General features: G+C 46.4%; 1 protein-coding gene across 1 annotated transcript in view; it reads left to right on the forward strand.

Annotated features, from left to right (window-relative positions):
• Sohlh2 (spermatogenesis and oogenesis specific basic helix-loop-helix 2) overlaps positions 1-17,433 on the forward strand; it is a 29,896-nt gene continuing 12,463 nt past the window's right edge. The window contains exons 1-9 of the mRNA XM_052731313.1: positions 1-166; positions 3,565-4,131; positions 4,494-4,523; positions 7,849-7,856; positions 11,021-11,235; positions 12,738-12,799; positions 12,878-12,982; positions 14,997-15,001; positions 16,170-16,261. Coding sequence (XP_052587273.1) covers positions 1-166; positions 3,565-4,131; positions 4,494-4,523; positions 7,849-7,856; positions 11,021-11,235; positions 12,738-12,799; positions 12,878-12,982; positions 14,997-15,001; positions 16,170-16,261 — 1,250 coding nt within the window. The remainder of the gene's footprint in view (positions 167-3,564; positions 4,132-4,493; positions 4,524-7,848; positions 7,857-11,020; positions 11,236-12,737; positions 12,800-12,877; positions 12,983-14,996; positions 15,002-16,169; positions 16,262-17,433) is intronic.

The following is a 17,433-nucleotide window of genomic DNA, read 5'->3' on the forward strand; positions in this document are numbered from 1 at the left end:
ATGAGGGTCAACGACGCACAGAAAATAGAGGAGGGGCTCCATTCTGATGGGAGTACCCCAGGAGGGGTCACCACAGCAGAGAACTGTCTGCAAAGTAGAAAAATCTGGACAGGAAATGAGAGGAACAAAGGACCAACAAGAAGGCATCATGACCGGAGACTGAGAGGTAGGAATAGCAAGCATCAGAAGAGAGACAGAGGACCTTGTTGGGCATGGGAGAGGACCTGGGCATTTCCACTGGAGGTTTAAGACAAGGTGTTCACATTGTTTACACTCTGACTTCTGTCTTAAGCCTTGGTTCTGGCTAGTCTTCTGTGAGCTGCCGGAAGAGACTGGAGGAGACAAGAGTTGAAGCAGAAATTTGAACACTGTTTATAATTCTACAATGGAACTTGACAGCTAATGGAGTTGTGGTAGTCATGCGTACTGCAAAGGTGGTATAAGATTGTTCTTATATTATTGTTTAATATACATATTTTTTCATATATATTACCTAATATATATGTTTATACATTTATACATGTTAGTGTCCTATGTGGGAAAGGTTTTAAGTAAAATGACTAAAATTGGTGAATTCTCTGGCTCTCAACTTTTGTGGTTATAGTCTTATGAAAACACTCTCCTCAGTCCCATTGTCTTAGAAAGGAGACAGCTTTGAAAATAAACCAGCTGATCAACAGCCTTAGACACACGGTACGTCCTAGTCACTAGGACATACCAACATAGACTTCCAAACTGTAGATTTCCAAACTGAGAAAGCTTAGTTCTTTTGTTTTGTTTTTCTTTAACACAAGAGTTCATTCAAACAAACCTTTTACTCTATATGCAATTATGAAAAATAAACAATGAGCTGGGCCTAGTGGCAGATCACAGGTTCTAGGCCAGCCTGGGCAACTTAATAAGACCCCCATCTCAAAATGAAAAGTAAATATGAGGGCTGAGGCAGAGCTCAGTAGGATAGTACTTACCTAGTGTGCACAAGGCCTTGGGTCCAATCTCCAGAACCAAGAAGGAAAGAAAAAAATATACTATAATAGTTTAGTTAGGAGAATCATGTAAAACTCACAAGCCTAGCCATCTTGTAGGATAGACTGAATTGGTAATTTTAGGTGCATTTTTAAAATTTATCAATGTAGAATTAGTGTTATAATATTTTTTTAGATTAATTTCTTTTTTTATTTGCAAATTTATTATTTTTTATTTAAAATTTTTTAATTCATTTTACATACCAACCGCAGATCCCCCTCTCATCTTCCTCCAGCTCCCCACCCCCAGCCTCTCCCCCACCTCCCATCCCCTCCTCCAAAAGGGTAAGGCCTCCCATGGGGAATCAGAAAGCTCGGTACATTCACTTGAGGCAGGACCAAGCCCCTCCCTGCTGCATCAAGGCTGCACAAGGTGTCTTGCCATAGGCAATGGGCTCCAAAAAGCCAGCTCATGAAGCAGGGGTAGATCCTGGAAGAGTAAGGAAAGAGCTATCTTGATAGAGGGAGACATCATGGGGATAGTGAGAAGCCTGGCGCAGGGAAATTCTCAGGATTCCACAAGGACGACCCCAGCTTAGACTACTAGCAATAGTGGAGAGGGTGCCTGAACTGGCCTATCTGGGTAATCAGATTGGTGAATACCTTAACTGTCCTCATAGAGCCTTCATCCAGTAACTGATGGAAGCAGATTGCCAAATGTCAAGTAGGGGAGAGGCCTATCCAACAAATCCCCTTCAGGGAGATCGCTGTAAAACAGTAGATATCTGTCCACTTAAAAATTGAGCTTTCTTTTTTAAGGTGCTAAAAATGAAAATATCTGGGTTGACTCTTCTCAATTTTAGACTTTCATATTCTAGATACAAAATAACAACAAATAACAGCAACAACAACAAAAACTACCCCCCCCCCCCATGACTTTCCCTTGTATTATCTGAAGGTCATTTTTTATTCAAACTGAGTATGTCTGTGCTGGCCACGGTGGCCTCACAGCTGCTGTTCCTCACCACTGGAATAAAGGAAAGTTGGTCACTGCTCAAGACAAACGTTCCAAGTGGCTTCAGTTGACACCATACCCCGGTGTCTGGGTATGACTTCCACCTTGCCCCTGATGAAAGAGGCCATCTGATTCACAGACAGTTACTTATTCCCAGGCCCTGGTGAGGTAGAAGGCAGTAGAGAGGTGGGATGTGGGCTTATTAAAATGCATCCATGTACAGATTTCACTCTGTGTAATCAGAGGATTGACTTCAGGCCCCCTGTAGATACTAAGATCTGTGAGTACTCAGGTCCTTTATATAAAATGCTGTTGATTTTTGCATATAAACAACATTTTAAAGTATCCTTTAAATCAGCTCTGAACTCTGGAAAACTTTAAACTTCTTTGCTGACATGATGTCACGTGACCCTCCCTTTCCATACCCAAGTGCATACGGGGAGCTGTGCCTGGTCCTTGCTTTATACACCTTTGGGTTCTGTGTATAAGGTGCTTATGAACATGATTGAACATCATGTGTAAGGGCTGAGTCTCTGTACTGTGTTGCCTAGACTGAATCCCATGTTTAGATTCAGGTTTCACATCCAAGATGCCTCATTTTCTATGTGAAAACGTTCCTGCATTTGTTAAAGGTTTCAGGCCCGAAGGCTTTAGATAAGGGACATTCACCCTGTAAAATCCAATACGGGGCAGATAGTGGCTAATATTATATTGTTCAGGGAATAAGGAAGGGGTCTGTACTTGTTTAGTAATGATGCAGTTTTCTCTCTCCTCTCTATTTGAGACAGGGTCTCTATGTAGTCCTGGCTATCCTGGAATTCACTAGATAGACCAGGCTGGCTTCAAAAGGTCTTTCTCCTTCTGCCTCCCCAGTGTTGGGATTAAAGGCTGGTGCCACCACACCTGGCCAGTTCCTCTAATAGTTTCAGCCCACAGTTGGCAGAATCATGGATGAAGGAGGCTCCCCAAGACAATTTATCATACCTCTTTTCATCCAAATAGCAGAGAGGCACAGGACTCTTTCTGTGTACTCTGATGACCTAAATCAGACCCCCAGAGCAGAATGCAACAGTAGCGCCAGGCACCCTGAGGGTTTGCTGGGAGAGACCACCTGCAGTGGTGGGTGTCACAAAGCTCCTTTGTGTTGTGTTCAAGCCAGCTGTGTCCCCCAAAAAACAGGTTTCTAAGCACTAGAAAAACCTAGACACAGTAACAAGAGGAGAAGGACCTTGTCTCAATAGCTTTCTGGAAAACGCTGAACCGGGCCATGCCAGCAGCCACCAGAAACTTCTTCACTGCCTCAGTTTCTCAGCTGAGAAAATGGGGCCAACGGGTTCAATCGCAGTACAAAAACAGGGCGATTCCCAAAGCCGTAATTACAGAAACTGCCCGAAGAGCGCTGTCCATACGCCCAGGCATCCGGCAAATACATTTTCCGGGGACAAGCGCACGCATCTGCAGGACACAAAGCCGCTGGCCCACCGCAGGCGGCACAGCACAGCCTCTGCCCATGCGTAGTGGAGCCTTGCAAGGCAGCCTGAGGCGTGAGTGGCGGGCCTGGGGTGTCCACGTCACTCTGCCCAGCGCTCCCACAGCCCCGGGCGGGCGCTGCCTGCGCCTCGCTCCGCCCCCCGCAGCGCGAGCCCGCCAAGAAGCTGCAGAGCACTGGGCGCCATGGCCGACCCGATGAGCGGTGGGAAGCTAGGCCGGAGGCCAGGGCAGGTAGGAGCTGTCGGGCGGTGGCCGTGAGCATCGCCCTAGCCTGGCCCCTCAGGCCCAGCCCGACAAGAGTGCACCCAGGAGGCTCCATCCCGGGCCCGGAGCTCGGCTCCGGTGTGGGGCTGTTACTTGAGGCCAGCAAGCCACCAGGCCAGACTTCGAACCCCCTGACCCTGGAGCCCGGAGCAGAGCCACGGGCCAGTCTTGGAATTGCGAGACCCGGTTTGAGCTTTCCTACAGGAGAGGTTTGGGCCCTAGGGGCGCGCATTTATCTGCCTGTATTCCCGTTGTCCCTGTCCTTCCTTGCACTGTTCGCCTTTCGAAGATGGCGACCCAAGGTGGCCCAGCTCAAACAAAGCCTGCTTGCCAGTGTACGCAGCATCCGTGCTCCGCAGATAGAGGCCCCAGAAATGCACCTTGACCAGACCCTTGGTAACCCACAGGATTACTGTTCCAGATTTTTTTTAAAAAGGGAAAACGAAACCCAGGCCTGGTGACTTATGCCCACCATGCGTGCACTCGCAAGCTGCGGCAGGGGGATTACTTTCAATTCAAGGCCTGCTCTGGGTTGTAATGTGAGACCCCGTCTACAAGACAAAACAAAACAAAACAGCAGGAACGCTGATGGCCTGGGTAGAGGAGCATAGAGGAACATTACTCACCCCAGAAAGGGAAGCGGGTGTTCTCTGTTGTTCACAGATCTTTCTGGACAAAGAGGAGGGGTCACTTATACCTAGATGAGTTTTGTTGAAACCCTTAGAAGTCTTTGACTACTTAATCTTCTGACCCCTTAGGAACAAGCTTCTGGAAACGGAATTATTTCGGTAGGTTGTTTAGCGGCTTTTGGTAATTGTGGGCAAGGTGTTTGTGCGCGCACGAAAGTTCTAAGGGGAAGTACTTCGATGGCGCAGGATTAAGCAAAGCGACCCCCAAATGGAATTCTGAATAACATGCCTGATTATCTAGAACGCAAATAATTTTGTATTCTGGCCCAGGAGAATGTGGAGCCCGCTCCGAGTCCTGTGATCCTCTGCGAACACCGCGGCTTGTTTAGTCTCCAGCTAAAGCTAAATCCCTTGGTCCCTGGGAAACCGGAGGCCGGTGATTGCCCTCTGAGAGTTCAGGCCCAGGCAGCCGCTGCGCTGCGGATTGCCAGCGCTGCTCCCCGTGATAAGAGTGACATAAATAACAACTCACTAAAATGTAGGAGTGGTTCGCTCTAAGCACTTCAGCACCTGCTGTTACTAATTAAGGGTTTAGACCGCCACCGACTGCAGATGGAAATCTAGCGCTTTAAAATGGTAGAGACTGCAGTGAGTGCCCTGAATAATGCCGCAGCCAGAAATGAGCCGGAGGAGATAAGGACATCGGTGATGATTCGAGTTATAAAACTGCCCATAATTAAAGGACGAGTGGCAGGGCGTTAATAAGCCACACCCCAAGAGAGCGTGGGATTTCATTTTCACTTCTTTTTTTTTTTAAATTTCCCAATGAATATGTATTAGTTAAAAAAATGCACTAAGCAATTCATACAGAAAAAAAAAAAGGCTGTCAAATGAAATCTAGCCGATTGTGTTCTTAGGTGGAAATCCTAGACGTGTTTTAAAAGGCAGTTTTGCGAAGGAGACCGTGCTAGAACTTTCCATTCTTTTTCGTTATTGGCCTGTTGCCTGTGTTCAGATGTTACACCATCAACAAGATACTGAGTCAGCATTCAGATGTATGCTAATTGTACTTTATTTGCTAAATTTACATTACTGGATAGTGGACTTGAGTGGCATGTCAAGTGTTTTAATCTGTGTGACACTGGCTGACACTCTGAGTATGTTGTGGCTCTGGTTTTGTAGGTCAGGGAAAGAAGCCTTTGGCAAGAGGGCCAGCCACATCTTTCTAGAACTGCTTTGTTTTGTACTGTGTGCCTCACTCAGCACATAGCATTTGCAGACCTCAGGCTCCTCCACGGAGCGTGGCTTCCCATGCTGCTCCTTCCCTCACACCCCCAGGCTCCCTCCCCATGTCTTTGTCCCTTACAGCTCTTGACTGTGCTCCACAAGACTGATAGATTCTGGGGACTCTGGGAGGGGGGCCTGGGAGGAAATTCATGCGGTTAGAACATCAGGTGCCACCAAGGACAAGGCAGCTGCTTTTGTTCTCAGAGCCTGTGACTCACGCAGCGGGGACAACGGTTTCCACTGCCTACCCTGAATGCACATCCCTGTAATTCTTTCCTAGCCTCTCAGCTTGAAATGACATTGTGCGTGTGTGTTTGTGTGTGTGTGTGTGTGTGTGTGTGTGTGTGTGTGTGTGTGTGTTGTGCTCAGGTTTGGCGTTTAAGGAAATATAGAGGTGTTTACCATGCACGAGGGCCCTAGCACTGTGAGCTTACCCTTCAGGCACAGGTCGTGGCTCTTACTTAGAGCCAGTGTTGGTGCCTGGAACCAAGAGGCAGATTCTGGCTCTTGCCCTGAAGCCTTTGCTCTCTTGGCCCCACATCAGATGTTGGGAATGGGCTGGTAACCAAGGCTCCAGCTCTCTTCTGTATTCCAAGGATTGTGAGCCCTGCTGTCTGCACCACAGAGAAGGCGTGGAAAGGCCTGTGCAGGGGGCATTTGGCTGCCCCCTTCACCTGCATTCCCAGGACAGCCTCTGCCCAGTAGGGAGGGCTCAATACATACCTGTGGGGACAGTAATTATCAAGCCCAATTAAGCAGGAGCACAAAGTGGTGAGATGTTTGAGAAGACCAAGGGAACCAAAATTCCTAATAGAAAATTTTACAAATTATCCCTGGCCCTGGCTCCCTGGCTTATACCTATTTTCAGTGTCATTATTCATACCACATTGTTTTATTCTCAAATGGCTCAGTGAAAGAAAAATTACTATATTAAGGTAAAAGAAGATTAGGGGGCTGGAGAGGTAGGCGGCGGCTTAGTTGGGAAGTGCTTGCAGCTCAAACAGGGGAACTCGAGGTTGGCACCCGCCACCCACATAAAAGCCAGACGCAGCAACAGCATCCATCTGCATGGCAGGAGGGCTTGAGACAGGGAGGTCCCTGGAGCTTGTTGGCCAGCCAGTCTAGTCCAGTGGCTGAACCCAAGTTCAGTGAGGGACTTTGCCACAAAACCTAAGATGGAGAGTGGCTGAGGAAGACACTTGACACCCACCCACCCACCACATGCACAGGTAGATACCACACACACACATACACCTTATACACACACATTCCAGATACACATACCACACACATCCAACACTATACCCTCACACACCACACCACATACACACCATGTAAGTACATACCACGTATATACATCACATACACACACTACATACGTACCACATAAACAGATTCCACATAACAAACCACATACATACCACATCACACATACACCTTATACACACACATTCCAGATACACATACGCAAACATCCAACACTATACACACACACCACACCACATACACACCACGTAAGTACATACCACGTATATACATCACATACACACACTACATACGCACCACATAAACACATTCCACATAACGCACCACATACATACCACATCACACATACACTCCACAGAAACATTTATATAATCATTTTATGGTTGCCCTATCTGTAGCAGATTATGTTAGTATATTGGCAGTTGCTTCAACTAAACACATTATTTAAAAAACAAAACAAAACTATAACCTTCTTGGAATCAATTCTCATAACCACTATCACTGTCATAGCAGCCTTCATCTTTGGGCAGGGGGTCTCAGGAAGGTGCTGGAAAAGAACTAATCATGTGATGCGGTAGAGCTGGACAACACACACTAATGCACTGCACCTGAACTACGACTGACCTGTGGTGTGGTTTTCACATGAAGTGAGACAGATCACAAGGGCCTCTACATTCTCCTGGGTCTCTATAGTTTCCAGGAGCTGAGACAGGAGGATTGAGTGTTTGAAACCAGCCTAGGGAACATACCAAGGCTGAGTCTCAAATAATTAACGAAATAATTATTTTTAACGGAAAAGGTGATGGTATGTTTTGAAAATGATAGGGTTCAAGGAAAACAGAAATATGTTTGGTGAAGTAGGCTGATGTCAGTTTTCAAACAACAACGACACATTAAGGAGTGGACATTTTTTTATCCTTTCTGATGTTAGTGGAGCAGGTGAGTGAGACTGGCCCCTGCCGGTGGATTGAACATAAAGGCTTCCTTCACCTCCTCTGTTCTGAACTCCACAGCGGGAGGCACTTTTGAAATAATGAAGCCTCTAGCAAGTAAATAGCACTGGAGAAGAAAGGGGAGGGGCAAGTCCTCATTAAAACCTAAGAAGACCCCCCCCCACACACACACCCAATGCTGTGCATGGTTCCAACACAGCAGCCTCCCTCAGAACCTAAAATCCACAGTCAGACATCTAGAGGGTGAGCATCAAATGTCCACTACAGAGAAAAGCGGCAGCTTGCAGACAGGGAGAAGAGATGCTGAGATGAAACGGATTAGTGATGGACAGGAACAAAGGTCCACACCTGAGCAGAGGGCAATCACCTGGTGTGGAAGCGGCTGCATGCAGAACCCTTGCACTCAGCTCGCTCATCTGACCCGAGTGAGGATGCTTGTAACTCTAGGCTAGGCCTGTGAACTGCTCTTACAGAAAATGAGCTGCACGTGGGACTGAGGCTCCCAGTGTGGGTAATTTCCAGTCCTCTGTGTGGCCAGGAATGGGCACAACCCACCCTCTCTGCTCTGCAGTCTGTTTCCATTTTCCTGCTCCCTAACACTGGACCCAAATCAGTTTCCGTTAAAGGAAGCCACCACTGGGGACATTGACCGCTACTCAGTCCTTGGTTCATAAGTTTCTCTAAGGAAAGCTTCCCGGCTGTAGGCAGGTGCAGTCGCACGAGTGCGCAGCTTTCCCAGGCACATTGTGAGCCTGCTTTACTAGGAGTGTTGGCGTCCTCTCCAAATTCACATCCTGACATCCCACCACAAGGTGTTGACGGTAGGAGGTGGAGCTGTTCCGAGGTGATGAGGTCGCTAGGGTACTTCTGCCACCAAGAATAGCATTAGTTCCTGTAAAAGAGGCCCAACGTGGACCCATCAGCCTTTGTACCACGTGAAAGCACTCTGACTGAGATGTTGCCTTCTGTGAACCAGGAATCAAGCCTTCACTTGACACTGGATCTGCCAATACCTTAATCTTGGACTTTTTCAATCTCCAGAGTGACAAGGAAGAAATTAGTTCGTTCATAATCACCCTTGTTTTGGTACTCGTAAAAGAGCGAGCTGAAGGGGCTAGGACAAAAGAGAATAGAAACACATGTTTGAATTCTCATTTGCAGAGCTGGGGAGATAGCATGGTTGGTAAAGCGCAAATGTGCAAGCATTAGGCCCCTAGCCTCTGTGTGAAGATCAGGCATGGCTGCTCCTGCCTACTCCCTTTGGGAAGAGACAGGGGAGCCCCTGGCACTCACTGGTCAGCCACTTCCGGCAAATCTTTGAGCTCCAGATTCAATTAGAGACCTTGCCTCAAACAATAAGATGGAGAGAAACAGAAAGAAATCCCATGCAGACTTCTGCCGACCACCTGAAGGAATACACATGTGCAATCACACATGAACACATAGCGGGTGTGGCTGCATGGTCATGTAATTCTAGCTCTGGGGAAGTGGAGATATGGAGTTCCTGGCCAGCTAGCCTGTCATACTGAGAAAACTCCAAGCCCAGCAAGAGACCTGGTCCTGACAAACAGGGTAGAAACTGCTGGAAAGTGACACTCAAGGTTGTCCTTGACCTACACACACACACACACACACACACACACACACACACACACACACACACATACATACATATACACACACACATACACACACACACATACACACAGACACAAGTCAAATTCTAATTTGTATCTTCAGAGAAGCTATCACTTTCTAAAAGTAACAGGTTATAAAAACACCAAAAATATAAAACCTTAAAAATTCACAATTAAATTCAGTACTTTTTAAAGGACTGTAGGCCAAGAAAGCAATCTAATCTATCACAGAGAAATGGAGAAAAAGAATCATCCTGGGGTTTCTAACATGTCACAGAAGATTCCCAGGGAGAGAAAGAAAACAGAGAGAAAGCGTGATCCCTGATTGAAGAAATACCATCCGTTTCCAGAGCTAATAATAAATGCTTCTTCTGAGATACTGTCAGGACACAGAATATAAAAAAAAAAAAAAAAAAAAAGTCACCCAAAGAAAGCAAAGTTGCTTGGTGTTTTCGACAGCCACTCTGAATATCACAAGGTGATGGACCGTCATCTTCAAAATTCAGAGACACGGTGGTTTTTGACCTGGACCAGCTGGCACTGACTTGTGAGAACGCAGTGACAGCGTTTTCAGGCTAGAAGAATCTCCTGAGCCCGTACTGAAATTCAATAAAGTGGACCCCAGGAAGAAGCAAATAGGAGCCTCAAGGAACAGTATGGATCAAAGAAATGACCACAAAAAACCATTCCGTGTAAATATTAATTATAAATAGAACAGGTAGAATGAAGTCTTAAATTCCAGGCATTCCCAGCAGAAATGCATGGCGGATGGGGGAGAGGGTAATAGTCATGTGGAGGATGCTGCCTTGTGTGCAGAGAGGCAAGGGTCCAACTGTCAACCCATGATTTGCAATGTGGCCAAGGATGGCTATGAATGAGGCCCAACACGCAATCATAAACTCACTTAAAACATTATGAGATGCTTTTGTATAAATGTTTTGCCTGTATGTATGTGTGTGTGTGTCTGTGTGTACCTGGTACCTGTGATGGCTAGAAAAGGGCACCAGATCCCTGGGAACTGTCATTAGCAACAGCTGTAAGCCATCACAAGGGTGCAGGGAACCAATCTGGGTCCTCTGCAAGAGTAGCCAGGGTTCTTAAAACTACTGGGCCATCACTCTAGCACCAAATTTAGATTTTTTTATTTGTTCTCTGGAATGTGTTTTTAGCAAAATAAATAATGTGGGACTCACCAATCTGGCTTTCTTACAAAATACATTTTCCAGCAGGTAAGTCCAATTAAGAAACTGGATCATAACCTTACCTGTTAGTGGAACAAGAGAGGTTTATAGGGAAAACATACTCTCCAGGCCTTAGTGGGCAGGATCTTAACAAAGTAGCAAGATGCTGAGCCCAAGCACAGCCCTGGACATGGGGGCCTGGACATGGGGGCCATGAGGAACTTCCTGACCTCCAGTGTTCAGGGGCAGCTGCCAGCTCCCTGAGTTATTTCTCACTTGTGCTTGTTTGGCAGTAATTACATGTGACCTCTGCTTCCTTCCTTCTCTTTCAGGGGAAACTAGACCTTCTGCTGGTTGGAGATGCCACAAGATACTTCCTGACTGGCTCTATACAGAAATTCTTTTCCAGCACAGCACACTTCACCCTGACCGTCAGCGATGTGAAGAAGGTAGCCGCGCTTTTGGCTGCCAACTCATTCGACATCATCTTCTTGAAGGTGACTTCCACCTTAACCGCGGAGGAGCTGGAGGCTGTCAAGTCCATTCGGTAAAGCTTTTCCAGTCTTGACTCTGTGTATTTAAAATCGCCATTAAAACCCATTTCTTAAATCTGTAAGATATAATATGTTGATATCATGGACATAAATTTTGTCCACTTTAAGTTTTAAAATGGAGCACGTCTTCATGGGTAGAAGCTGGTTTCGTGGCCAGTTTGACATGCTATTGTAAGAACTCACGTTTCAACCTGAGAAGGAATAGGTATGAGTGAAATTTATTTGGTTTAGAATGCTGATGTTGGTCCCATCGATACGCTTTTTTTTTTAAATAACTGTTATTTAAAATGGCACATCTTTTCCGAGTTTATTAAGAGTTATGGTGGATAGTAAAGCAAGCACCCCGAGCTCTGTGTGGAGTTGGCAGTGGTCTGAATCTATTTCTGGGGTGTGACGAGGCTCCTGGGATCTGACAGATCCTACCACCTCAGACATCCCCATTGCATCTTAGAGCTCTGTAAAAACTCAGCTTCTTCAAGCCCGAACTGCTTTCAAAGAACTGCTGCAGGTGGCCTTTACAGCAAATCTGTCATTGTTCATCCTTTCGGTATTTTAGTAAATACTTGTCTAAGATTGGACTCAATAAAAGCCACAGTACCAATGACACATCTTCTATACATTTATAAATTAATAATTCTTTTTTTTTTTTCTTTTTTGGTTTTTCAAGACAGGGTTTCTCTGTGTAGTCCTGGCTGTCCTGGAACTCCTTCTGTAGACCTGACTGACCTCAGACTCACAGAGATCCACCTGCCTTTGCCTCCTGAGTGCTGGGATTAAAGGCAGATGCCACCACCACCTGGCTAAATTAATAATTCTTTAATGCTGAAATATCTAATCAATGTTCAGTGTTTCCTGCTTATGATTCTAAAAAAAACCCCTGTTGATAAAAATTTGAGTTTCAATTTTCTCTTCCTTGTATTCTTTGTTTCTTTGGTCACAAATTATATATATGTATCTTTTTTTCAAACACACACATATGTATGGTTTTTTTTTAGTTTTATGTAACTTTCCCCAATCTGGATTTTGCTGATTTTCTTCTTTTTTAAAAAATTATTTATTTTTGATTGGTGTTTTGCCATGGGTGTCGGGTGCCCAGGAACTGGAATTACAGACAGTTGTGAGCTGCCATGTGGGTGCTGGGAATTGAACCCAGGTCCTCTAGAAGAGCAGTCAATTTTCTTAACCACTGAGCCATCTTTCCAGCCCTGATTTTATTCTTATAGTGGTCTTGAAATGTCCTTTTTAAAGAAACCTTTTTTTAAACTAATGAGAAATTTGAAAATACGGAGAAGGTTCAGATTATTTTCTTTAGTTAAGAAAGAGCAGTCCATCATGCCACTCCTCATTGATTTGAGATGCTGAGTTAAAATTTTTTCCCATCATTGTGAATTCTCCAAGTTAAAGACATCTATAGTTTAGCTTCTAGTGAGTTAAACTCTTGAGTCTAATTTTCTTTGAATGATGATTTTGTTTCATTGTAACACTTTTCCCTCAGATCTGGCAAGAAGAAAAACACCCGTTTGCTGTTTGTTTTTATAAAACCTGAAAAGTTTAAAGGTATGTGACTTCCTGCTGTAGTATGTGTTTCGTTTTCAAACAGGAATTACAAGGTTGGTGTTAACGCGCTTTTTTTAGGCTGTATTTCAGACTATGGAGTGGATATTAGTTTCCCTGAGCCACTGACCTTGGGAAAAATGGACATGGTGGTAGAGTACTGGAAAGCATATTTCACAGGTATGGGTGAGTTACAAATATACTTGCAAAGGTTTAAGAAATTCTTATTAAAATTCTATAAAAATGTTTGCACATCTTTAAATTGGTTTCCCACTTGTGCCTTTTATTTGTGGATTAACAATTTGCCATGTATTTTATGAGTATGTTTTTTAATCATAGTCAGGAAATAAGTGTAAATAAGGAGAAAAAAATCTTTCCTTTATCTGCAAGAGAAGCAGAAATGTTCAGAAATTTCATATGAGTTGCATGATAGCTGTGTGATGAAAGGTTCTGTTTTTGTTTTTGTTTGAGATTGTTACTGAAAGGCCGCCAGGAGCGGAGCCGCGGGCAGCGCAGGCCGGGCCGCATCCCCGTCCCCGCGCCAGCCGCCCGCGCCCGCCATGCGCGCCCCGCAGCGGCCCGCGCGCCCGGCCCCGCGTCGTAGCGCGGCGGGCGGAGACCGCAGGCTCCCAGCCCGGGCCCGCCGTGTCCTCGAGCCCGATCGGCGCCGCTGCCCGGCGCCAGCGCCCGGTGCCGCCGCCGGCGAGGGTGGTGCGGGCCGCGACCCGGGCGCCCGGGGCCCTGCGGGATGGAGCAGGCCGAGAGCCGGGGACCCTGCGGGATGGAGCAGGCCAAGGGCCGGGGACCCTCCGGGCGGTGCAGACTGGGGCCCGGGTACCCCCGGGGTGGCGCCGCTTAAGGACTTGGGGACCCTGTGGGGGTGGCGCGGCCTGAGGACTGGGGAGCCCTGCAGGGAGGTGCAGGCCGGGACCCCGGGACTCTTCTGGGGTGGTGCTGAGGGGCCCCAGCATGCTTGCTGCGCCTGACGCCATTTTGAGCAGGGCCTGAGGAGTGCGGGGAGGGTTCAGTTGGAGGACATGGGCGCAGGAACGAGCGGGGTGTCTGCGGTCGGCCACCTGGCCCCAGAACAGGGAACTGGAGGGTCGGAGGGACAGTTTGTACCCTGGATGGGAGCCAGGTCAGCAGGCGTGTCGAGCTCGGGGGAAAAACCACGAGCTGTCCTGAGTTTGAACCTGGCCTCATATGAATCGTCCAATCAGAACCCTGTAAGCCATGGCCTCATATGAGTCGTCCAATCAGAACCCTGTAAAACATGGCCTCATATGAGTCGTCCAATCAGAACCCTGTAAGCCATGGCCTCATATGAGTTGTCCAATCAGAACCCTGTAAAACATGGCCTCATATGAGTCGTCCAATCAGAACCCTGTAAAACATGGCCTCATATGAGTCGTCCAATCAGAACCCTGTAAAACATGGCCTCATATGAGTCGTCCAATCAGAACCCTGTAAAATATGCTTCTTGCTTCTGTACCCGCCCTTCTGCTGCCCGACCCTATAAAAACCCTCCACTCCAGCCCGTCGGCGCGCCAGTCTCTTCAGTCTCTGGAGGGACTGTGTCGCCCCGGGTACCCGTGTTCCGGAATAAAGCCTCTTGCTGTTTGCATCTGACTTGTGGTCTCAGTGTGCTCTCTGGGCGAGGGTCTCTCCAGAGGGAAGACTACCTTCGGGAGTCTTTCAGTTACTATGTTTCTTTTTATTGGTAACCTGGGTGCCAATCATATCTTGGTTATTAAAATATAATTAGTTAGGTTACTTCATTTCAGGGATGTTCAAAAAACAGGAGCATCAACCTGGAATTGTGTAGTGACCCCTTGCAAAACACTTGTGTAATTATTTACCTCTTGAAATGAATACAGGGTCATTCTTTGCCTTGCTTAGCTTTAGATCAAAGCATTAATGTCAATGCCTCACTCAAGTAGACCTCTCTTTTGTAATCCCTTACCTATTGTATTGTGTGTATTGCCACACTTGAGCACTAATTAAATCAGCTTATCCTAAAAGGACAGCAGACAGCCTCCAAGTCCTGGAATTAATGTGGTTCAATAACTATTTTTGCTTGCTGTAGGCTAGGACACTAGCTGAGAAATCGTTCAGAATTAAGTTGATATCAGATGGAGAGCGTTGGTTAAGGGATGGAGAGTTTTTGCTACATCATATAAGTAAACTCTGAAGACCTAAGATATGGTTTGATGGCTGTATTAACAATACTACGTAGAGTACTTGAAACTTGCTGAGAGTATCCGTTTTTAATGTTTTCAACACATGCACAAGAAAATAATTATGTAAGGTGATGAATACACTAACTTGATTGTGCTGTGTTTACAATGTATATGTTTATCAACTCTACATACTGCAAATACACACACACACACACACACACACACACACACACACTCACAGTCATATCTCTGTACAGCTGGAAACTTAAAGTTAGTATTTTTTTTTTGAAACACGCTGAGGGTTATTATATATAAGTTCACATTCTAGAGTCAATATGTCTGCCTCTTTATAGTGTTAGTTTTCAGTGGTCACTGTAGAGAGTTCAATTTGTAGTCCCCCCCAACCAATCCCATCCCCTCCTAACCTCCCCTCCCACCCGCAAACCTAACCCCTCTGGCTTCAGAGATCTTCCTGGGTCTGACTAAGCATGTGGTCACGGTCCCTTTGCAATCTGTTCCCGGTCCTCAGTTGCAAACAGCAGCTGCTCATCCCCTGCCCGGCGCCTTTGATGGCCACAGTCGTTCTCTGGTGGTTTTATCATTGCTCCGAGGACTGACAGCTGCAGACTCTTTTTCTCTTGAGGCTGTACCTTGACAGTGCAGTTGCTTGACATTTCCTTATAAATAGGAAGGTGATACATCAGCTCGGTTGGAGGTGCTTTATAAAATATGTCACTAAGTGAAGAGGTTCTAACTGAAAAGAGGGTGTGCTGGGGTGCCCTGTCTGTAGCCTTTCCATGGTACTTTCTAATCGGAGTGGTTTCATGCTTCCTGGACTGAAATCTATCATTTGCTTTCTGTTTTAAAAAGCCTGCTCTGAGCCGGGTGGTGGTGGCGCGCGCCTTTAATCCCAGCACTCGGGAGGCAGAGGCAGGCGGATCTCTGTGAGTTCGAGGCCAGCCTGGGCTACCAAGTGAGTTCCAGGAAAGGCGCAAAGCTACACAGAGAAACCCTGTCTCGAAAAAACCAAAAACCAAAAAAAAAAAAAAAAAAAAAAAAGCCTGCTCTGTAAAAAAAATCATTGGTAGTGATTTTAGGATTAAAATGATCCACTTTCCAAACTTCCAACAGATGTGGAAGGCACTGAGAGGCTTCCAGAATGCGGACTACACCTCAAACTTCCAGCAAATGAGGAAAGCGCTGAGAGGCTTCCAGAACGTAGACTGCACCTCCAGACTTCCTCCAGTGAACTTGGGGAACACTTTTCTACTGATCTGTTTCTTCGGTTAGCTTCATTTTATTTTTTTCCCTACTTCTCCATATCACAGATGTTTATCATGTGTACCTTTCCTTAAAGAGACTGCAAAGAGCTTCATGATAGGACACTGACTAGCCCTGGTGCTGAGAGTGATGCACAAGGGAGCTGGGGTGGGGGGACACTCTTCCCTGGAAGACAGGAAGCCTTCTCCTGTTTCAGATTCTAGAGCTGAGATCATGGTACACCTCACAAGAGGATCCAACTCAGTGAAAGAAAGCACATTGATATTCAAATACAATAACAGCAGACTCCTTTCTCCCCCAAACACAAGTTTGAAACTCTGATATTTGAACAGACATGCACAGCCTTGCCTAGTCTATGTCTACAGCACTTTCGCCCTGTTGTCTGCTTTGAACTCACAAACTCAGCGCTTCAGCTATCGGACGCCTGTGATTGGGAGAGTTTGTTCTATGTCCTATGAAGGGAGCTCTCAGTGGCTGTACGGGGGAGTTTGGACAGGCTGCCTCAGTGTCTGCCTGTCTCTCTTCTGGGTGTTAGAACTGGCATTCAAACCCACCCCCCACAGGCAGCTGAACTTGGGGTCAGACTCTTCCTATGTTACTTACCTACCAGATTCCACCTAGTTTATCAAGCTCTGCATGCTTGGTAAAAACCGACTTTTTGTGAATGTTGCAATGTTGCCCTCCCTTTTTACACCAACGAGGTTTTTTTTTTTTTTTTTTTTGGTTTTTCGAGACAGGGTTTCTCTGAGTAGCTTTGCGCCTTTCCTGGAACTCACTTGGTAGCCCAGGCTGGCCTCGAACTCACAGAGATCCGCCTGCCTCTGCCTCCCGAGTGCTGGGATTAAAGGCGTGCGCCACCACCGCCCGGCCCAACGAGGTTTTTTAATAGAGCTTGGCGCTTCCCAGAATGGACAAGCGCTGTAGCCCATGGATGCTGCTGCTGATGAAAATTCCGAGTCAGGCACTTGTGGAATGTGTAGAGAATGCAGCCATCTACTGTTGGGAACAAGGAAGGGACTTGGCCTCCAGTTCAGTGTGGCAAACCAAAGATGATCTCACTAAAGTGGTGTATGGATAACAACAGTTTATGAATCTTATTTAGCTGCTGAGCCTCCAAGAGCTTTATAGAAAGGTGACCCCCCTGTCTGGGGCATGAGGTAGGGAAGGGAGTTGTGA

The sequence above is a fragment of the Peromyscus californicus genome, unplaced genomic scaffold (genome assembly GCF_007827085.1).
Source record: "Peromyscus californicus insignis strain IS unplaced genomic scaffold, ASM782708v3 Scaffold_9__1_contigs__length_137607984, whole genome shotgun sequence".
In the NCBI taxonomy this organism is placed as follows: domain Eukaryota; kingdom Metazoa; phylum Chordata; class Mammalia; order Rodentia; family Cricetidae; genus Peromyscus; species Peromyscus californicus.